At 40.3% G+C, this 23771-nt stretch overlaps 2 protein-coding genes across 10 annotated transcripts in view; one reads left to right on the forward strand and one right to left on the reverse strand.

Annotated features, from left to right (window-relative positions):
- The window catches only part of DOP1A (DOP1 leucine zipper like protein A), a 111777-nt gene extending 100285 nt beyond the window's left edge, over positions 1–11492 (reverse strand). For all 8 annotated transcript variants that reach the window (XM_036870985.1, XM_036870986.1, XM_036870984.1 and 5 more), the window contains exon 1: positions 11394–11492. The gene's annotated coding sequence lies outside the window, so the exon portion shown is untranslated. The remainder of the gene's footprint in view (positions 1–11393) is intronic.
- Positions 11493–14262: 2770 nt separating this feature from the next.
- The window catches only part of UBE3D (ubiquitin protein ligase E3D), a 145653-nt gene continuing 136144 nt past the window's right edge, over positions 14263–23771 (forward strand). For both annotated transcript variants that reach the window (XM_036871954.1, XM_036871955.1), the window contains exons 1-2: positions 14263–14428; positions 22897–23093. In XM_036871954.1, coding sequence (XP_036727849.1) covers positions 14346–14428; positions 22897–23093 — 280 coding nt within the window. In that variant the 5' untranslated portion in view covers positions 14263–14345. The remainder of the gene's footprint in view (positions 14429–22896; positions 23094–23771) is intronic.

Consider the following 23771-nt stretch of genomic DNA (forward strand, 5'->3'; position numbering starts at 1 on the left):
TTAGCTATCCTATCAAGTACTTTTCCAAGTTTATTTAAAAAATCACTTTTCAGAAAGTATCTTCCTCAAAATAAATATGTTCATTTGTAGCTATTTTCTTCATTTAACAATGAAGAATAATGATTTTGCTTAAACTTTGAAAGAAATATTTTCTTAACTAAAATAAACTACTAGAAACAAAGTAAAAGAAGCAAAAATAATCTTTACAGTACAATTAAACCCACCATATTAAGTTAATCAATTGTTTCAAATAAAATTTCATTTTTTTAAAATCAGTACTTTAACAATAATGGTCTCAGCATTAAAAAATTAATGAACAATATACTATTAATTTTACTATTCAACTTTAAAATAGACTGGTTGCTATACAAATTACCATAAAAATACTATACTGTATATACTAAACAAATTTTTCTGTAATGTATTTAAGTTCGAGTATCTGTAAACAAATTTTATTACCTGTGAAAAAAGATATAATTTTTTTCCCAGCTGAAAAAAATCCTACACAGTAAGGTTTATTTTCCTTTGTGAATTTTATTGAAACTGCTCCAAAAGTATAATCATGAGGAGTAAAACATACACACATACATGCTCATTAAGATGCAGATTCAATCAATGCCTATGCATATAAAGGATAGGATCAAAATATTACGCAAGCAGGGAGGCATCAACATTTTAGCTGACTAATTTTACACACAGGGATTTACAAAAAAGCATTCACACTGTACACAAACCATGCGTGTGTTTGTGCACACTGGTTTGCTCAAAGCTATGAAACAATGGTGCTACATAGTAAGTAGCCTTGTAAGTGTTAAAACCTTTGATGGGTAAAGGAAAGAGACTAGAATTAATCTGAAGGACATCAGGAAACTTCACAGAGAAAAATGAGTGCTACCTACAGCGGACCTGCCTTGCTTCTTCTACATCTCTTCCAATGTTCATTCCCTCTCACGTTTTATAGTTAAGGTAAAAATAGAACAAAAGTATTAATAACACACATATGAAAGAACAAAACCTTGCTGAGGTATTATTACTCTGCAAGAGAATTAACTCTAGATACTTTGGTAAATTCTGAAGCACCTAATAGAATCAGAACCAAAATAAGGTATTGCTTGATCTTTATTCAGAGGCCCTTTACGAAAACTAGGTACCCTCCAAAGCACTGATAAAATCATCAACTGTTATCATTACTATTAGACTCTCCTTACTTTCTGTTTCACAGTCACTCTACTCTGTTAAATTTCTTTAGGATATCACTCCAATACAAGAAACCTGTCAAGCACTGCTATTATTATTCTCTGAACGTCGTCTTTTTTTTTTTACTTCACTACTGAAGTAAAACAGCACCATCATCTTCCCAATCACACAATCACACAAGCATGAGCTTTGGCTTCATTCCCTATTCTCATATTCAAATCTATCAACAAATTCAGCTTTTTTAAAAAAATTTCCTTCAGCTGAAGTTGACTGTGGTAGACAGTATATTTCAGAATGGCCTTTTAACCATGGCTCCTGAATAGTTTCCACCTGGACTATTACAATAGCCATCTATCTTTCACTACCTTCAGCTTTCTAAGAGCCAATTAATTTTACACAGCAAAAAAGAGTTTGAGCATATAACTCCCTGCTGGAAGCTCAGAAAAATAAGCTCATACACCATGAAAAGCACTTCAGCCCAGTGCTTACTTAGCAGGTAGGAAGTACTCTCATCACTGCTACAGCTGTGACATTCAATCACTTAGAAAGTATATACATGCAAGCTTTTAATCATATGATTAAAGTCTTTTCATAAACTAGACCCATTCTTTCAATCTTACAATACATATTTCTGTTCTAGCTAAGCAAAACCTAGTGACAAAGATTCTTTGCTTGACCAAACTTTGGCCAGGGTTCTGAACCTTCTCCTAGGCCCGTCTGTGCACTTTCTTATAAAATGTAGCTTTTTCAAGAACACTGCTATGTCAGTTTAACCAGAATCCTCCACCCTCAATATTTGATTTCCCTCAATATCTGATCAGGGTCCTCACCCTCCAACTACTGATCATCCTGGTCTGTCTGCAGCAAGAATCCTGTTAGGTTGGTTTTAACCAGAATCCCCTCTTACTCCTGATATTTCCTCTTAAGAGTAGTTTTCCATCCACTGACCCTCAACTACTCCTTGGCTATAAAGTCCCACATGCCCACGCTGAGAGTTGAGGCCAATCTCTCTCTTCCACTGTAAAATCCCACTGCAGTGGTCCCTACACCTATGATGATGATACTGAATAAGGCTGGCCTTACCATCTTAAGAAGTGTCACTGAATATTTTTTCTTTAACACTAGTCAACTGTTCAAAGACTTGCTCCCTTCCACCTCAGTGCTTTTACATATGCTATTTCTTCTCTAGATAGGCCCCATACTCCTTTTCATCACCTAAAATTTTTCTATCAAACTATATTTGAAATGCTATGTCTCTGCACAATACCTTCTGATTCAACTCCTCTGACTTGGCTCATTCTTTAAACAGTACCATTTGTCAATATTTGGAAACATGGCTTACATTACAGGATAGTATTTAAAAATGCATATATGCCACATTTTGAAAAGTTTAATGTCAATTTTTCAATTGTGGTAAAAACGCATAAAATTTACCACATTGACAAGTGTTAAGTGTACAGTTCAGTGTTATCAAGTATATTCAAATTGTGCAATTAATCTCCAGAACTTTTTTATCTTGCAAAACTGAAACTCTATACCAACTAAACAACAACTCCTTTTCTCTCAAAGATCATATATACACCACGGTGTATTTCAGAGCTTTCTATTCTATTCTGTCTTTATGCCAGTACCACACTGTTTTGATTACTACAGCTTTGTAATATGTTATAAAGTCTTTTTAAAAAACTCCTTCTGCCTGAAACACTGAATCACAACTTAACCTGGCTAGTACCTATTCATTCTTCAGGCCTCAGATTTTACCCTCTTTGGGAAGTCTTCCCTGACCATTACATCTCCCCAACATTCACATACATACATCTTTCCTGTGGACTCCAACTATACACTGTACATCTCCTATCATAAAACTTACTTTGCTTCACTGTAATCGAACTGTGACTCCCAGGGGTGTTAATCCTTGTGACACAGTCTTTATCTATCATTTTAGCTTTCACATCCCCAGCTCCTAGCAGTGCTTGACCTACAGTAAAAAGCCAATAAATATTAAAAACTGAATGACAATAGAATATACTCCAGTGGTAAAAAGAATAAAGTCTAATTGATTTAGAAAATGTTCCTAAGACATATGAAGTAAAAAAATCAAGGTGCAGAATAGTGTTTACAGAATGCTACCATTAATATAAAAAGGGGGGAATATATATTCATATAATCTGCCCACATATGATATAGCTCTGAAAGAACACACAAGACAATAGTAAAGCTGATTACTTCCTGGAGGCCAGGTGGGAACTTGGGTGGATGGGGGCCAGGGAGATGGAGCCTTTTCACTGCATACTTTTTTTATACTTTTAAAATCACATGATTTATTCCCTCTTTATGGTATTAAATAAGTTTAATTTTTTAAAGGTATATGAATGAATAGTAACCTTAAAGAAAATCAAATAGCAGCTGTGTAGTATGTGGCATTTTTTCCCCCTCCCTCGTCTCATAAGAAGTAAGAAAATCAAAAGGAATAAAACCTGTATCTTCAGTGTTATATCTGAACCCAGTCATCTCATCATTCCCAAAGAACCATGGAGACTAAGAATTTTGTTGATAAAGTACTTGCTTTGTTTAGTAATCTTCAAGTGGCATGGTAAGTTAATCTTTGAATATCCTTTCTAAAAGCATGAGCTGTGAATAAACTGCATTTTGAGTAAATATGTACTGCTTATTACTTAATGACATGTTCACATACTAGCTTTACAAGATGTGGTAGCTAGCTTCCAAGATGGCCCCCGATGATCCTCAAGCTCTTGTGTAGTCTCCTCCCGAAATTACTGCTGGCCTATGTGAACAATAAATAGAATACTGCAGAAGTGAAAACCAGGCCATAAAAGACATTGTGGTTTCCACCCTGATGTCTCTTGGATCTCTTATTCTGGGGCAAGCTAGCCTTTAGGCCAAAAGGACATTCAAGCAGCCCTGTGGGGAGGCCCCTGTGGGAGGAACTGAGGCCTCCCTTCAACAAGCAGAAAGAACTTCCCAATAGGTGAGTGAGCCACTTTGGAAGGGGGTTCTCCAATCCCAATTAAACCTTTAGATGACTGCAACCTCACAAAACCTCAAGCCAGAACCTCAGAGACAAGCAGCTCCCCAATCCCTCCTGAGATTTATATTGTTGTTTCAAGTCACTACATTTTGAGATAATGTTACGTAGCAAAAGAAAACTAAAAAGTTTATTCTCAAATAATATATTCCTTTTTAAACCACACCTCTATTATAACTTAAAAGCCATAATTTAAAAAGTAGTTAACAGATCACATAAAATTGGCAGCTTCAAATTATAGAATCAGGTAGGCTTGGAGCAAAGAGTTTTGAAGACAGCCTTCCAATAAAATGCCAGTTGCCATTAAAAAAAAGATAAGTAATTCTGCTGGAACCCCTCATTCAGGCTCAAGGGTGAAATCCTGATTAACTGGTGTAACACCTATGAAACTGGTGGTATACAGTATGGAAGTCATTTAAATATTTATTCTTCTTCCAAAATGACAGACATTAACTTTAAAGCAAGTACCATATCTTCTTTTTTTCCTCAGGAGAAAAACCTCTGTCAAGGGAACTTTAAAATTGTTTAACATCAACATTGTTAATGTTGTTAAATTGATCACACTACCCAAGGCAGTCTACAGATTCAATGCAATCCCTGTCAAAATACCAATGGCATTTTTTTACAGAACTAGGACAATTTAAAAATTTTTATGGAAACACAAAAGACCCCAAATAGCCAAAACAACTTGAGAAAGAAAAACGGTGCTGGAGGAATCAGACTCCCTGACTTCTGACTATACTACAAAGCTACAGTCATCAAAACAGTATGTTATGGTAGAAAAACAGACAAATAGATCAATGGAACAGAATAGAGAGCCCAGAAATAAACCCACGCACCTATGGTCAGTTAACTGATGACAAAGGAGGCAAGAATGTACAATGGAGAAAAGATGGTCTCTTCAATAAGTGGTGCTGGGAAAACTGGACCGCTACATGTAAAAGAATGAAATTAGAACATTCTCTAACACCATATACAAAATAAACTCAAAGTGGATTAAAGACCTAAATGTAAGGCCAGACACTATAAAACTCCTAGAGGAAAACATAGGCAGAACACTCTTTGACATAAATTGTACCAATATTTTTTTTGGATCTGTCTCTAAAGCAAAGGAAATAAAAGCAAAAATAAACAAATGGGACCTTATCAAACTTAAAAGCTTTTGCACAGCAAAGGAAACCATCCACAAAACAAAAAGACAATCTACTGAATGGGAGAAAATATTGGCTAATAATATGACTGATAAGAGGTTAATATCCAACGTATATAAACAGCTCATACAACTCAACATCAAAAAAACCAACAACCTGATTTAAAAATAGGCAGAAGAACTAAATACACATTTTCCCAAAGAGGAAATGCAGATGGCCAACAGGAACATGAAAAGATGCTCACCACTGCTAATCATCAGGGAAATGCAAGTCACAACCACAATGAGATATCACCTCACACCTGTCAGAACAGCTATCATCAAAAAGAACACAAATAGGGGCTTCCCTGGTGGCGCAGTGGTTGAGAATCTGCCTGCCAATGCAGGGGACACGGGTTTGAGCCCTGGTCCGGGAAGATCCCACATGCCGCGGAGCAACTAAGCCCATGCACCACAACTACTGAGCCTGCATTCTAGAGCCCACGAGCCACAGCTACTGAAGCCCACGTGCCTAGAGCCCGTGCTCCGCAACAAGAGAAGCTACTGCAGTGAGAAGCCCGCGTACCACAACGAACAGTAGCCCACACTCGCCGAAAACAGAGAAAGCCCACATGCAGCAACGAAGACCCAACGCAGTCAAAAAAAAAAAAAAAAAGAACACAAATAACAAATATTGGTGAGGATGTGTAGAAAAGAGAACCCTTTTACACTGTTGGTGGGAGTGTAAATCGGTGCAGCCACTATGGAAAACAGTATGGAGATTTCTCAAAAAACTAAAAATAGAACTACCATATGATCCAGCAATTCCACTCCTGGCTATATATCTGAGGAAAAACCCCACTAACTGGAAAAGATACATGTACCCCAATGTTCAGAACAGCATTATTTACAATTGCCAAGATATGAAAGCAACCTAAGTGTTCATCAACAGACGAATGGTTAAAGAAGATGTGGTACATGTATGGAACACAATGGAATACTACTCAGCCATAAAAAGAGAATGAAATTTTGCAATTTGCAGCAACATGGATGGACTTGGAGGGCATTATGCTAAGTGAAATAAGTCAGAGAAAGACAAATACTGTATGATATCACTTATATGTGGAATCTAAAAAGTACAACAAACTAGTGAATATGACAAAAAAGAAGCAGACTCACAGATATAGAGAACAAACTAGAGGTTACCAGTGGGGACAGGGAAGGGGGAGGGACAACAGGGGTAGGGGATTAAGAGGTACAAACTACTATATATGGAATAATATACAAGGATATATTGTACAACACGGGGACTACAGCCAATATTTTATAATGACTATAAATGGAGTATAACTTAAAACTGTGAATCACTACATTGTACACCTGTAACTTATATAATATTGTACATCAATATTCAATAAAAAACATAATTAGAAATGCAAAAAAAAATTGAGAAACACTGTAAGACATGTATGTGTGTATGAGAAGCCACTGTGCCAAGTGATGACTCTTCATCATGTTGAAGATAAGCAAAAAGTATAACTACAGAATGGGATGGCATTTGTGGTATATAATATAAAAAACTGCAACTATCTGGAAAATTTGATTGATCACAATAACGCATATACTAAGGGCTTCGGGTGGCTGATACTTTACTGTATTTTTTCATAAAATAACAGCACAAGCAAAAGCAACTGGAAATGTAGGGCTATTTATATGTATAATGCAAAGGACTAAGCCTGCTATGCTTTTATAGCTTTTCGGATTCCAGTCTGCTGTCACTTTTAAATGATAAGAGTTTATTTGCACTGCTTCTATAATGCTGCTTTATTTTATAGTACAGACACAGGAAAGAAACTACTTGCTTGGGTGAAGGGTTTTTTATGAAATAAAAACTATTCATCCAAAGGGCTCTTGTCTTATTTCCAAATTGAGGTTGCATTCCAGAACTTTAGATTACCTAGTATTACCACTCAGGTAAAGTAGTTTTTGGAAAACAGTAGCACCAAAGTAAATGGTCTATTTACGTAAACTCTTTGTTCATAAACACGAAACAATGGTAATTTAAACATTAAGTGCATAATATAGATATACACCGGTAAATAACGTCAGCAAGTTGAGATACAAAGTATATTTTATAGAACAAGAGTAGGGAATTTATTTTCTTTCTTGTTCATATAAAACCCCATTAAGAGAGAATTTTTCATTACCTCAGAAGAAAAAAGGCTGGACATGTCTTCTGCAAGATGGAAATAAAAATATACAGCTCAAACTTGAGAATTGATGAGAGGAAGAAGTAGAGGAGATTATCAGACTCTTTTATAATGACTATAGGAGCTTTGCCATCTACTCTTATAGGAGCTTTGCCAGATAAACACATTATTAACATTTCATCACTCCTGAATCAACAGTCATCACTTTGTCATATAAAAGCCTTTAACTGGTTTTAAATTTAGATTTATTTCTCTACAGTCAAAGGTTTATCTTAAAGCTAATGTACCATAATAACAAAAAGGTGTTTTATTGGTAAAAGTAACATTACTAATATTAAAAACATTTCTGAAGAAAAGACATTTACCGATTCAATAATGATCCTATTTAACTTTAAAAATGCAATACAAAGATGAAACTCAGTACACCTTTTAATTTGCAATTGAGGCTTTATTTCCCAGTTCTTTCACAGATAAAATTCTAAGGAATTCTCAGGCCCTGATTAAGCCAGTATCTCCCAAATTTTGACCACCAATCAGATGGGAGAAGATTTTATGCGGCCCAAGGACAGGGCTAAGTGACACTGAATCAAGCGAGGAAGTTCTCCTCCCTTCATTCTCTTTCAATTCCTCTGACTACATCACGAAATCTCAGATACCTGCTTTTTATTTATGGTGGTTACTTCAAGTTTCCTTTAAAATTATGTTAATAATTATATTGATAAATATGAAGAAAGTAAGTATACAGGAAGTATGCAGATATGGCCAAAATTCTGAAGATGATATAAGAATGACTTAGTCAAGTTTGAGAAATACTATACTTTCCATTTGGTCAACAAATATAACTGCCTACTATGAGCATGCCGTTGGTTTTGCCATCATGAAGGACAGAAAAAATGTTCAAATAAATGTAAACAGGAAAGTCAGAAAAGAAGGTAATTACTTCAAAATGAGGTAATTAAAGGATTCACAGACAGGGTGGCATTCAAGCTAGAACTTAACAGGTATGATTTAGACATGCAGAGACAGGGAGAACATTCAAAGAGAACAAAAGCATAACAATACAGGCCTGAGTAGTGTGTGACATGTGCTAAATCTTGATTGTGGTGGTGGTTACATGGGTGTGTATATAATGTACACATAAAACGAGTGCACATTATTACATGTAAATTTTTCCTTGATAAGGGTGATACCATATCTTTGACCTATGCAAAGAAAATCATTGAGGTTTCAGGCTTGGAGAGTTTGGGAAGGGGAGGTAAACACAATAAGGAGAAGGGAAATCCCAATTCAGACAAGGGGATCAAAAGTACTTATTTTCATATAATAAATTCGCAACAAAAGCTGTTAGCTATTACACAAAAATAGCAGCTCCATACTTCTACTTAATAGTTTCATTTCAGGGACAGAACTTACCTGAATTAAGGCTTACCTATTATAATTAAATGTACTGTTCCCCACCCCCTCAAACAAAGGAGCACATTAACAGTACTCACCCCTAACAAAGTAACAAAGAATAGACAGAAGTAGCCACACAGGTTGTGTGCTACTGACACCTGACAGAATTTAGCAAGATGATTTGAGATTGTATTCAACACAGACCTTGTTTGTAAGCAATTTAGAAATAAGTGCCTTAGTATTTACATTTTAACCTTTAACTCTTTTCAACGATCTAAGCTCTTAAAATTGTTTAGTTATTAAGTACATTTCAAGTGGCTTTTATCACATTTCATAGGTTAAGAATTCGTGACCAGAAAGTGGAATCACTGTAAAAAACAATGCCATTATCAACAAGTCTTTACTTTTGGAACTTTATAATGCCATTCTTAATAAAATCAATAACTTGACCATAAAATCAAATTCCAAACTTGAATTAATTACAGTTATAGAAGAGCATCAAGAGACCAGAAAAAAGACGATACTCTTCCGCCATAAATTAAAGCATTAAGGTTCACAGAAACCTATGTGAATCCTCAATATCCTACTAAGGCAAATAGAAGCTTTTTTGGTTTCATGCTCCACCAAGCTTAAGCTGAACACCACAGAAGCACATCATGTAGGGAATTTTAGAGCTGAAAGGGGACTCAGCTCAACGACAGTAATTTTCACATTGGTATTCTATGTAATTATACTCTAGGAGACGTTAACAGGTTGGCCATGAGAAAATGTGCTCTCTGGCCAGGTAAGTTTAGGAAATGCTTGGATAACCTTCCCTGGGAAGCTTACACCCTGGAGGTGTACGTGCATATTAGTAGAGTAGTAAAGGTTTTGAAAAGTCTTGCGGTTAAAAGTAAATCAGAAGTTAAGCCTGATGTAAACCAATGTGCTCCCAAATTATTTGCCATGGAACACTGTTTTGGGGCAGTAAGAGTATTAATGGATTGAGAACAGTGTTCAGGGGAAACAGTTTGGAAAAATGTGAACCTATGAAATTCCCTTAAACAGATGACAAATCTGAGGCCTAGAGAGATCACACCTGGTCATCAGGAGAACAAAGAACTTGAATGAAAGCTCTCCTTCCCAGGCAAGAGTTCTTTCCACTAGTTTAACTATTAAATAGGACTCCTTTGACTGCATATAGTCAAACATTTAATTAACAACATTTACTTTACATTTAACATTTTGGTTATGGTGTTACATTTCCAGGTTTGTGTATTAACTTAGATGTTTTTAATTCTTTGAGTCTCGGGTTCCTAATAATCAGGGTCACTTGGAGATCTATTGTTTAGTAATTCTGGGTAATGATTTAGTTCAGAGTGGCTGAAAGTAATCACTTCAAAATAAAGCATTTGTACTACAACTGGTTTTAATTTACTCCTGTTACAACTTCTGTCAGCTCAACAAAATCACTGTTGTTTATCAGGTGGAGAGTTACTTACAACATAAAGCTAACATATGTTATCCACAGTAAAACGCGAGATCTTATGTTTACATCAAGACAACCAACAACATCGAAACGGAAGGATTTTGTCTTTCTATAGTTCGGGGTTTATTTCTCAGGCAAAAACTTAGTTTCCTATCTTTTTTGTAATCACAAAAAAAGTTTTGATTGCTTTAACTGCAATCTCCAAATCAGAATTTTCCAATCTTTATATTTCTCAAACTCCACAGAACTCTAAGAAAGTGTAAGAATAATCAAAACACAATTTACTTAGCTTTAAAAAAAGTAGTTGTGTGCCAACTCCCCTTCCCCCTCCGAGAATGGAGGAGACCGAACAAGCGACTATTGTTATGTTGCAACTTTAAAAGTCTTGAGAATCAAAGGTGATGATTGTTAACAACTTCCTTATAACTGATCTGACTTCCTCTAATAAACTTCTACACTCCTTTCCAACCCCCCGCATGTAATATGAACCAGGGCGGGCATTTGTGTCTCCTCAATCCTAAACCACCCCCCCAGATGCAAGAGACCGCACGAAGCCTCGACTCCGCCAACACACAAGCGCATCCGCGCGCTCTCATCGCACAGGTGCGACTTCCACCCCAACCTCGCGCACCGCGCGGCCCTTGCGCAGGAGGCTCGGCCCGGTCACCCGACGCCCCGGCCCCGCCTCCGGCCCCGCCGGCCCCGGCCTTCCTCGCGGCGCCGCTGCCCGGCCCCGGCCCGCCGGTACCCGCGCAACTCCAGCCTCCACGGAAACCAGAAGGCGGCCGGCCGGCTTCGCGAGTTCAGGCGGGGCCGGGGCGGCAACACCCCCAACCCACCAGCCGACCCGCGGGGCGTCCCGGCGGCTCGGGAACGAGCCGGGCAGAGCAGGCCGCTCGGGGCCGGCGGCCGGCCTCGCGACCGCGCTGGGGGCGGGGACGCTGTTACCTGCCGGGGCTCGGCCGCTCCTTGCCGGCGCCGCTCTCCTGGCAACCGCGGCAGCGACACGGAGGCCAGGAGCCTGAGGGCCTAGTGACAGCTCCCGGCGTGCACCGCGCTCGCGCCCACGCCGGCGTCGACGTGCTCGGCCCTCGATCCCCGCCCCCGGTCCGCTCCTTGCCTCCCGGCGCTAGCTGTAGCCACAGCGCCCTCAAGCGGACTGTCGGGGAAGCGGCCCATCACCACCACCAATTGAGGGAGTGGACCTGGAAAGGGGTGTAGCAGGTGTTTTCCACACGCCAGCCCCATCATGATGGGTGGAGAGATGGAAGGGATGCTAGGAGTTGAAAATAGCTTTTAAATATTATTTAAGTATTTGTTTAAATTGTTTAACTAATTGTTTAATTCCTCAATATTAAGGAACCCCAAGCACAGAGAGGTTAAAGGACTTGTGAAGTTAGGAGACAAATAGTTGTTATCACATTAGGAGATATTTTCATTCTAGAACCCTAGAATCATGTTGTTACAAGAATTGCACCCTTTTGCCTAAAATGTAGGGTGAAAAAAATGATTGATTTCTTTTGCGAATGTGAAATACATGAATACATGAAATACAACAATTCTTAAAAATAATGAAACATCAATTATGAAGAGCATGCTGTGTTAAGAATGGTATATAGGGAGTTCCCTGGTGGTCCAGTGGTTAGGACTGCACACTTCCACTGCCGTGGCCCACATTCAATCCCTGGTCAGGGAACTAAGATCTCGCAAGACGAGTGGCCCACAAAGAAAAAAAAAAAAGTTATATTTCAATATAATGTGTCAGTATTTAGGCACTTAATAGCTTTGAGAATTAAAGGTAGAAGGCATAAGGAGTCGAAATTGTGGAGGGAAATAATCAATAAACCAATATATCATATATATTAGAAAGAAAAAAGAGTTTTATTTAAGCCAAATTGAGGACTATAGCCTGGGAGACACAGATTGAAGAAGCACTTGAATTGTGTTCCACTGGACTACAAAATGGGGGCAGCTTATAAAGGGAAAAGGCCCAAAATTACATAAATTATTTGTCAAGAATTAGGATTGCAGCTGGCAAGAAGTACGGGTGCTTGTTACGTAAGGATTGGTTGGGGTCTGAAATGGTTGTGTAGTTACAAGGGGAGACCTTGAGACTATAAGTTTGCAGCTGGCAGCTGCTAGTAGATATTGTTTTGAGAATGGCTGGTGGCGTCCTTGAGTCTGATACAGTTCAGAAAATTTAAGTTCTCAGTAATACAAGAACGTGTCTGAAACTATGTCCACAATGACCACCTTGGCTCCATTTGGAATGCCTGAACCACAGTTACTCCATTTTTTTTTTAATGCATGTTTTCTTTAATCGTTAAAGTAGATGCACGATGTTTTTTTTTTTTTTTTTTTTTTTTGGCTGTGCCAGGTGGCATACAGGATCTTAGTTCCGAGACCAGGGATTGAACCCACGTCCCCTGCAGTGGAAGCACAGAGTCTTAACCACTGGACCGCCAGGGAAGTCCTCAATGCGTATTTAATAGGCCACAGATAGGCTGTTTTGGTTAGCCTAAAGTTCAAGTTAAACCTTGTATAAGCCAGAATGACTTCCCTATATCTTAATATGTGAAAATTTCTTCCATCAAAACCATCACCCTTCATCACCATTGAGATGAAATAGCAGTAAACTTAATTCTTTTAATTGTGTTACCTCCATCCATGATTTTTAATTATTCTGATGGATACAGGAATTTGTGAGGCAAAACAATAAACTTTAAAAACTCCAAATATAGATTTCAGAAAAATTGTCTTTAACTAGTATCTCTAGGGACATGGCTTTATTATTTATTTGGAAAATCTTCAAATTAATACGTTTGGTGTGTGATAATTGTGACCTTGAAATGATAAAGTAGAAAATCAATAAACATACGATTTTCTACATACAAGCAATCATTGTTTCTATTTTTTTAAAGCCTCTTGTTTGAAAAGAATTTTCATTATAATACTACCATGGCCTTATATTTTAATATTCTCCCATGATAAGTACTTACATTATATTAGATCCTTTTCTTTACTGGGTCAAACTTTCCAGAAACATCTTCTAGTAGCAATGATAGTACAACTTCCCTGAGTCAGTTTTTACTTTTGCAAAAGTGAAGAGCGGAAATGTACATATGGAGTCATTCTCATCTTCCTCTTTTCAAAAGTCATGGGAATGCTTGATCCTGTGCTTCATGATACTGGATTTAACCACACTCTCTTCTGCATAGATAACAGAAAACTTCTCACATTTTTGCAATCGTTTCCATCCTGGAGCGATTGGGTCTAAATTGAGAAGCAATGCCACGTCAGTCCTGGACATTTGTTGCCTCAGACAGAGCTACCAAACGGCCGACTAGCGTTCATTAAAACACAGAAAAAACAAAAACCGACCGTAGTTCATTAAAACAAAAACAAAAAAATCCAAGATACAGTGTGTTTGGGGTGGGGAGTTCGGCTCTCTGGCCTCCTGGGGACAGTGCTCGGCTATACCGACGACCCCTCTCCATCATCTCCCTCTCGTCCAGTCTCCTCCCTACCCACGCTACCCAAAGCACTGCACTGGGGGTCTGACTTTGAAGGTCATTTCCAGGGAGCCGGATGCATCAGGGGGCACCCGGGGAGGACACTTCGGCTCCCCCCCCCCCCCGCCCCCCGCCCATCTTTCTCCGCGCTCAGACCCAAAGCCGGGATTTGAAATTGCCACGCCCCCCAGATGGAGTCCTCGCGGCGGCGCGCTCTTCTCCCGGCAGGTGGCGCTGTGGGCTGGCGGGCAGCCGACCTCCGGGTCCCGGAGGCCCGCGCCGCCCACACCGCCGCCGCTGCCGCTCCTGCTGCGGCTCGGGCCGCACGTGCAGCGTCTTTCCGGCCCTGCTGCCCGGCGTCGCCGGAGCCCGTGGCTGGGTGCCCGCCATGGCGGCGGCTGCGGCTGCGGCGGAGGCGCGCGTGTTCCTGGAGGTGCGGAGACGGCTGCAGAGCGCGCTGCTAATCCTGGGGTAAGGCGGGCGGTGGAGTGCGGGCTCCCACGCGCAAGCCTAGCTCGCTTTTCCGCTGGCCAGGCAGGCTCCGCCTCCCTCGGAAGGACGGGTTTTTGAATTTCTTTTTTCCAGTTGCTTAGAGCTTCTGGGTTACTCAAAGTCGAGTTACTCGCCCCCGCGCGCGCCCCTAGTCTCCCCTCAGCTGGCAATGTCAGCATCACCTGGGAACTTTTTAGAAATGCATTGTCTTAGCTCCACATCAGCACTACTGAATCAGAACTTAGATTTTAACACGTTTCCCGGGATTCAGATGCACATTAAGGTTTGAGGATACCTAATGTACCACACCGTTGACAGTGCCCTGCGTTTCCAACAGAACAGTGCAAAAAATGTTTTGATTGCCTCTTTGGGATCCCCGTTGTAAGAAATCTGTTCCAATGTGAGAGCTTCCTGTTTCGTAAATAAACTCCGGTGTTATTTTTTCCTCCCCAAACTGTTCTCTGTGCAAAGGAACGGACACACTGATTCAGTAAACGTGTGTTCAGTGAACGACTAACCAAGGTTGCAGACTTCTTATTGGAGCTCATTCTTCTATTCATATTCGGAGTTCCAGTGCGAAGTCTGCACGCGTTTAACTTGCTTATTCATTACACAAATAAGAAACTGTTAGGAAGAGTGTTCTCTTTTTTTGGTTTGGTAGTACATGGGACCTCGACTATTCCCTTGTGACCACTGTTTCAAACAGAGTAAATTAGACGTTAAAATCCTGAACATTTTATTACACAGCGCCACTCCGAGGTAGACTGATGCTTAGCCTTCTCTTTTCCTGAAACCAGCCGGATGTCTGGTGTGGCAGTTTGGGATTTGGCCTGAGAACTGGATTCAATCCTAGCTTCTTCACCAGAGTAGAATCCTTTCATTTGAATGTTTTCAATTGTAAAATGGGGACGATGTTTATTACTCTTCTTTCTCTCTTTCTCCCCTGCGTCCTCCCCCGCCCTTTCTCAAATCATGAGTTCAAATAAGTGCTGCACGTCCAACTCAAATTCACCTTGTAAGGTTATTCGGAGCCCACACCTTACGCAAAACGAAACAAGACAACCTCCCTCCTTCCTCTCGTCAAAGGGGCCCTTCATGGTTCCCCTGGATAACTCTCCCTTCTCTCAGCAAGTTAAGAAACCTAACTTTGCTGGACTCCTGTTTTGTCCCTGGTGGCCTTTGGCTGTTGAGCTTTATCACCAGTCAATTCCCCCAACCCTAAAAGCAACCACTGTTCTGATTTCATTCAACGAGGATTAGCTTGCCAGTTCTTGAACTATGTATAAGTGGATTCATACAATATGTACTTGTTTGTTTCTGGCGGCTTTCCTTCAACAGTGTTTGCGAGATTCATGTTTCATCTATGTCACTGCATATATCAATAGACCATTCTTTTTTTTCCTGCTGAGTAGTTTTCCGCTGTATGAATATACGACGATTCATTTATCCATTCATCTATTGCTGGATATTTTGTGTGTTTCTAGAGCTTGCTTGTTATGAATTAAGCTGCCATACTTTTTTTTTTTTTTTTTTTTTTGGCCACACTGTGCGACTTGCTGGATCTTAGTTCCCCCCACTGGGGATTGAGCCCAGGGCCCTTGGCAGTGACAGCGTGGGGTCCTAACCGCTGGACTGCCAGGGAATTCCCAAAGCTGCCATACATTTTTGTGTAAGTATTTTTGCTGGGTCATAGGGTAGATGGGGGCTTTACTTCATGAGAAACCATTAAACAGTTCTCCAAAGTGATTGTACCAGTTTACACTCTAACCAGAAAAAATGAATTCCAATGGCTTCACATTCTCGCCTGCATTTAGTGTTGTCAGTCTTCGATTTAGCTATTCTGGTAGTATAAAGTAGTATCTCATTGTCATTTTAGTTTGTATTTCCCTGATTAATAATGTTGAGTACCTTTTCATTTGCTTTTTGGTCATTCATATATGTTCCTTTGTCAAGTGTCTTCTAATATCAAGTTGTTTGTCTTATTGTTGAACTTAAATAGTTTTTTTTTTTTTTTAATTTTATAGCTACTTTATTTATTTATTTATTTATTTTTTATATAATCTGGAAACAAGACCTTTTTCATTTATGCCTGTGAGTATGTGAATATTTTCTCCCAATGTGTAACTTTTCATTTTCTTAATTGTGTCTTTTGATGAACAGAAAATCTTAATTATAATGAAATCCAGTTTATTGCATTTTTTTCTTTAATGGTTAGTGTTTTTTGTGTCTTTAAGAAATCTTTGCCTACCTCCAGCTTGTGAGATTTTTTTCCTATGTTTATTTTCTAGGAGTTACATAGTTTTAGCTTTTACATTTAGGTCTGTGATTATGTCAAATTAGCTTTTGTATTTGGCATGAGGTAGGGGTCAAAGTTCATTGCTTTTCTATAAGGATGCCCAGTTGTTCCATCACCATTAGTTAAAAGGCTGTCATTTCTTCCACTGATATAACTCAATGTCTTTGTCAGAAATCAGCTGACTATACTGTTTGCATGGTATGTCTTTTTCTACCGTTTTACTCTCAACCTGTGTCTTTATGTGTAAAATTTTAAAAGCATGTACTGGGCGGAGTTTTTTAAAATCCATTCTGACAATCTCTGCATTTTAATTAGAATTTTTAGTCTATTTACAGTTAATGTAAATGATATGATTTTTATTCTTCCCCTAATCTTAAAAGAACTGCTTCTAGCATTTCATCATTGGGTGTGATGATGTTGACTTTTGGCTCATCTGTTTGGTAGACTGCATAGTTCCTTTCTTTTTGTTTTAATAAATTTATTTATTTATTTTTGGCTGCGTTGGGTCTTCGTTGCTGTGTGCAGCTTTCTCTGGTTGCGGCGAGCGGGGGCTACTCTTCCCTGTGGTGTGCGGGCTTCTCATTGCATTGGCTTCTCTTGTTGCGGAGCTCGTGGTCTAGGCGTGCGGGCTTCAGCAGTTGTGGCATGCGGGCTCAGCAGTTGTGGCTCGCGGGCTCTAGAGCGCAGGCTCAGTAGTTGTGGCGCACGGGCCCAGTTGCTCCACGGCATGTGGGATCCTCCCGGACCAGGGCTTGAACCCACGTCCCCTGCATTGGCAGGCAGACTCCTAACCACTGTGCCACCCAGGAAGCCCCATGGTTCCTTTCTATTCCTAGTTTACTAAGGGTTTTCATCATGAAAAATACTGTGTTTTCCTTAATGATTTCTGCGTGTATTGTGATGGTCATATTTTTTTCCTTTAGTCTTTACTTCTGTGAATTGCATTAGAAACAATCTATTTATATTAAGCCATCTTAGCATTCCTGGGGTAAACCTTGGCCATTCATTTATTAAATTCACAGACGTTTACTGAGTTCCTGTTCTAGGGCCCAAAACTCAGATTCCAGGTGCTGGTTATATGGCTGTGAACACTAAGAACAAAGCAAAGACAAAAATGCTTGCTCTCATTGAGCTTACGGTCTAATGGTGGCAAGAGGTAGGCAGAAAATACACAAATATTTATATATGTTATAGTGAATAGAGACATGTACCTAGCAGAAAATAAAACAGAAAGGGGTAGGGAAAAAAATTCCAACCCCTTATTCTGAATGAGAAAGCAACAGTGGAGCAATAAACTGAAAGGGGTGAGATCTGGGACTGTATTATTCCCAGTGGAAGACTGTTGCCCTGTGAGAGAACAGAAAGTATGAGGTGGTGCCTAGTTCAGAGAGATGTGGGTGGGCTGGTGAAGCACATAGCAAAGGGTCTTGCAGTGGTGTGCTGGAAAATGTTCAATGACCTGTTCTCCAGGAAAACCAAACAGGCAAAAACATTCTTCCTGATCTGCAGCACTTATTGATTCCTGTGGTGGGAGTACTTTCACCATAGATGATATCAAACTACCAAAGTGAGGTCAACTGGCTTGCAAAATGCCTGGAATGTTAACAGTTGCCTCTAGTGTATTACTGGGTGTTAGAGACCATTGAAAGGACCTTAGCTTGGACTCAGAGTTGAGATGTGAGGTTATTAGATAGTTTCAAGCAGGGTGTGACACCTGAAAGAATACAAGAGAATAGTGACAAAAGCCTCACATATAAAAAGTGTGGGCAATTAGTGTCTCAAAAACTTTGTTTTGGAATAATCTCAAACTTGAGAGTAAGTTGCTGTCACTTCTGAATACGTTACTGTGGATTTCCTACAAATGAGGACGTTCTCCTACAAAACCAGCATGCAACACTCAAAACTGGGAAATATGTTACTGCCATCTTATACTCAGACCTTATTCAAGTGTTTCCAGTTGTCTACTTAATATCTGTAATACAAAGGGATCCAGCTCAGAATCATGCATTGCATCCTCATGTTTCCTTCGTTTTTCAATCTGGAAGAGGTCCTCAGTTTCCTTGACTTTAATGATCCTGACACTTTCGAAGACTCCAGCCCAATTATTTTGTAGAATATTCCTCCATTTGGTTTTGTCTTATGTTTCCTCAAGATTACGTTCAGGTTATACATCTTTGGCAGGAATATCACAAAATTGATGCTGTGTTCTCACTGCATCCTGTCAGGTGGCACATGATTTTGATTTGTTCCATTAAAGTTCACGTTAACTTTGAGAACTTAAATAAGGTGGTATCTGCCAGGCTTCTCCACCATAAATTGCCCTTTTTTTTTCATTATCAATAAGTATTAATTGATATTAATAATTCTTTTCATTATCAATAAGTATTAATTGAGACTATGTAAATGCCCTGTTCCTCATCATACTTTCATTTTATTCATTTATTATTATTTTTAATTGAAGTATAGTCATTCATTTATTCATATCAGTATGGACCCATAGCTCTGTTTCATTCAGTCGGTTACTTTTTTCTCAAATTACAACCAGATGTGGCCAGGGGGAGTCCCTTCAAGATGATTTCTGTGTTTTTTGTTTTTTGTTGGTTTTTTGTTTGTTTGTTTGTTTTGACATTCTTTGATTTCTTCTTTACTTAGTTGCACAACAAGATATGCCAGGCTCAGGCTCATCTCATTCTTTTCCTGTCCCAGCCCTGGATGTAGTTATTTTTCCAAGGAACCGTGTTTTGTTTCATTTTTGTTCATTTTGTTTTTAAGTGGAAAATGACCTTTAGAAACCAAGATCTGGGCACAGAGTGTGCTCATTACTATTGCAGTGTCACTTCTCCCAGACCCACTAGCAGACAGAACTAGAGTGTGTATGTATGACATACGTATTGTGTTTATGTATGCATGTATATGTGTGTGTTTGTAAATATATCATAATACACATACATATACATCTCTATATATTACTGTATCTATTTATATGCATTGGAAACCATGACTTCACCCAGGTATTTTAGATTCTAGTCTACCACCATAGGATCCATTCTGGTTTTCTCCCTTTCCCTCTTTGTAGCTCTTCTCCCACAGTGAGAATCCTGGATTCCATCATCCTCATGACATGTATTTACTTGGTCAGTTCCACTCTATGCAATTAATCTTCCGCTGGCCTCCTTTGCCACTTCCCTTCCCTCCGCTCAGTGTCGACACTCTCCTCAGCTGCTTGGGCTCTGTTACGGACTGAATGTTTCTTTTCCCTCAGAATTCATATGTTAGAGCTCTACCCCAATGTGGTGGTATTAGGAGATGGGGCCTCTGGGAGAGAATTAGGTTTCAATGAGGTCACGAGTATGGAGCCACTATGATGGGATTAGTGTCCTTATGGGAAGGGACGCCAGGGCTTCCTCTCTCTGCCATGTGAGGATACAGTGAGAAGGCAGCCGTCTGCAAGCCAGGAAGGGGGTCCTCCCCAAGAACTGCTAGCATCTTGATCTTGGACTTCCCAGCCTCCAGAACTAGGAGAAATAAATGTCTGTTGTTTAAGCCCCCCATTGTGTGGTGTTTTGTTAATAGGCACCTGAGCAGACTAAGACAGGCTCTGAAACTCCATGCTGAGCTGCCCCCCCCCCCACCTGCTGCTCACATTTCCTCCTTTCTCCTCTGGGAACCTGACATCCTTGCTGGATGGCCCTCCTGGTGGGTGCTCTCCTCACCCTGCTGGGTTTCTCAGATCTACCCCAGGCTTCAGTGGTTCTCCCACCCTTTCGAAGATACCTATCTTTCTTCGCCCTATGTAATGGGCTGCGTTTTTCAGGAAGAGGAAGGGAGGAAAGAGTGGTATGCCAGAGATGGGCAGGCAGGGGACTTAGGAACCCAGTGGTTTCCCTTGAGACACTTCCAAGTGCCAACTGCACAGTCTAGTTTGAAAATCACTGAAGTACCAAACTGAACAAATTGTGTATCTTTAGAGCAGTGGTTGGCAAACTACAGCCTATGGGCCAGATCTAACCTACGGCCTGTTTTGTTACAGTCTATGAGCTAAGAATGGATTTTATACTTTTTAAAGGGTCATTAGGAAGAAAAAAAAGTAGACTATGCCTCAGAGACCGTATATGGTCTATAAAACCTGAAATGTTTACCATTTGACCTTTCATATAAAAAGTTTTCTGACATCTACTTTAGAGGATTATTATTTCTTAAACATCATTTCTGAAGACTAGACTTTTGACTCAAGAGTTTGAGTCTGTCTTCCCTGGAAAAGACGCAGGTTTGTTTTATTTTTTTAATAATTTCTTTTTTAAAATTTAATTTAATTTTTAATTTTGGAGGACTTCCCTGGTGGTCCAGTGGTCAGGACTTCACCTTCCAATGCAGGGGGTGTGGGTTTGATCCCTGGTCATTGGGGAGCTAAGATCCCACATGCCTTGCTGCCAAAAAACCAAAACATAAAACAGAAGCAATATTATAACAAATTCAATAAAGACTTTAAAAATGGTCCACGTCAAAAAAATTAAAAAAAAAAAAAACACTTTTGGCCACGTTGCACAGCTTGCAGGATCTTAGTTCCCTGACCAGGGATCGAACCCACACCCTCAGCAGTGAAAGCGTGGAGTCCTAACCACTGGACCGCCAGGGAAGTCCCAAGACTCAGGTTCTTGATATTCTGTGTTGCCAATTAAGTGCAGATCTACACACTTCTAAAAGGAACTAGCCAGAAAGTAGTTTTAAAATTTTCTAAGGCGAAATAGGAGGCCTGACCAAGATTCACACCTGAACACACGGTATGACCTCTCTACTTGGATGACATTCAAGTGGGTGGCCCACCTTCTGCACTTCAGTGACACTGAGTGGATGGCCTGCTCTTGCTGTCAGCACTTAAGAGGGGGTCCAGGTGCTTTGCTCCTCCGGTGCAGTGCTGAGCATATTTCAACTTCGTAGGAGTATCATCTCTATATGTCTTCATACCCTTCTGTCCTTTTGGTGCCTGGTAGACAGCAACTGTGTTTTACTCTATTGCCCACACCAAGTGATTTGTGTTTGCCGTGGACTAGATTAGTAAGTCCTTTCATGCCTGGTATTCGTACATCACTAGATTGTTTTCTTCATTATTTGTTTATTCTTAAAATCGACAAAGTTTTTTCTCCTGTACCTTTTGTTTTGCGTAATCCTGGCTTCCTTTTCGAAATCCTGTATATCAAATACCAATGCTTTACTCTAATTTACTGTAAGTAAAGTAAAACGTTGAAATGCTGGTCTCAGAAGCAGGAATATGTCACTAACTCATCCATTCATTATTCACATAACATTTGCTTAGTGCTTGGCCTAGGATAGTTGCTGCCCCCCTCCACGTGCTTCCTTAGTCCCCTGTATTATGAATAAGTGCAACGTAGTTTTAATGCTCCCTTGATCATTCCTGTTTACTAGCCTGTCCCCTGCTTGGGGGTGTGGGATGCAGAGGAAATATCTTGTTAATCATTGTATTTCCAGTACCTGGCACATGGTAGAACTCAAAAAAGGTGTGTTGAGTGAGTGAATGAATGTCGAAATCGTGCTAGGATCAAGGGATGCAAAGGTGCATAAGCCACCGTCTTAACGCTGCCTTGTTGAATTCTCTGACCAAAAATACTTTGATGAACAAGTGCGTGGTGCCTGACAGACTAGCATTCCATTGTGCTGGTTTGCCGAAGCTGAAGTCGGGGAGACTGGTGGGAGGGAAGAGTCGGGGGTGGGGAAGCGAAGTGGCAGGCTGTGCAGCAGATCCAGGAGCAGCCCAGGGGGAGGTCCGGGCTGGAGTAGATGGAGGAAGTACTGGGATAGAGGAGAGATCCTGGCACTCAGGATCATTGGCAGTGGGAAAGAGTACATGCTTAAAAATGCATCGTTACCATAAAAAAAGGAGAAGCAAGAATGAAAAATATGTCTCTGAACTTTCCTGTTACAGTGACAGCGAAAAGTACTCCCTGACCTCATCTAAACCTAGTATAGATTAGTTTCCTTTACGATCAGTTCACTGCTGTTTTTCCACGACAGAGACTAAATTCAGGGCCCTTATTGAAGAGGAACAGAGAGCTCCTTGGCCGTTTTTGTTTCTTTCATAATGTGGCTTTCATCAATGAGAAATAATTTCTTGTGTGTTATTTTTCATTCCCAGCGATCCAAACGAAGGCGGTCTGCCCATGGATGTTTGCATAACGCCGACCTCGCTGCAGATGAAAAGCCCGGGCGGCTGCACGGAGCTCTGGCTGCCAGCAGGGGTCAGGCTTGTCCCGTCCTCCTGCCGCGGGCTGCAGCACGTGGCCGGGGACGGGCTGCACCTGCGCCTGCAGGCGCGGGCGGAATTCTGCACAAGTGAGTAGTGCTGGCGGTCCTGTTTCTGCATCTGCTTTCTCATTATAAGTCAGAGGTGATTTTTTTTTTTTTCCTTTGAAAGGTTGAACTTTTCCCAGGTGAAAATCACTGCTCATCAGCTGCATGGAATGAGCTGGGGGGTCCAGAAGACGTATGTTTTTTTGCCAGCTCTGCCCGTTATTAGCTGCATGCAATTGAACATGTTACTTAACCTTTCTGAGGCTTTGTTTCTTTGGGTTTTTTTTTAAGTGTTTTGTTTTGTTTTCCTAATAGCCTGCCCTTTTTTTTTTTTTTTTTTAAGAGCAGTTTTAGGTTCACAGCAAAATTGAGCGGAAGGTACGGAGATTTCCCACATACTCCCTGCTTTGTTTCTTTAATTGTAAAAAACCTGGCTCACAGAGTTGATATAGGAAGATGAAATCACGTGGCAATCGCGCAAGACCTGGTTGATATGAAAGCATTACGTAGAAATTCATTCATTCAACAAATATTAGCTCATTGATCTAGCTGCTGGGGTACAGAAGTGGGCAAGCTAGGAAGGTCTCTGCCGTCATGGGGCTTAAGATTCTAATCAGTGGGAACAGGTAATGAACACACAAGTTATTTGGATACAGAGGTAAGTGCTGTGGGCAAAGTAAAGCAGAATAGTGGGATAGGGCGTGACTAGGGGCAGATGAG

Source organism: Balaenoptera musculus, chromosome 12 (genome assembly GCF_009873245.2).
Source record: "Balaenoptera musculus isolate JJ_BM4_2016_0621 chromosome 12, mBalMus1.pri.v3, whole genome shotgun sequence".
Taxonomy (NCBI): Eukaryota; Metazoa; Chordata; class Mammalia; order Artiodactyla; family Balaenopteridae; genus Balaenoptera; species Balaenoptera musculus.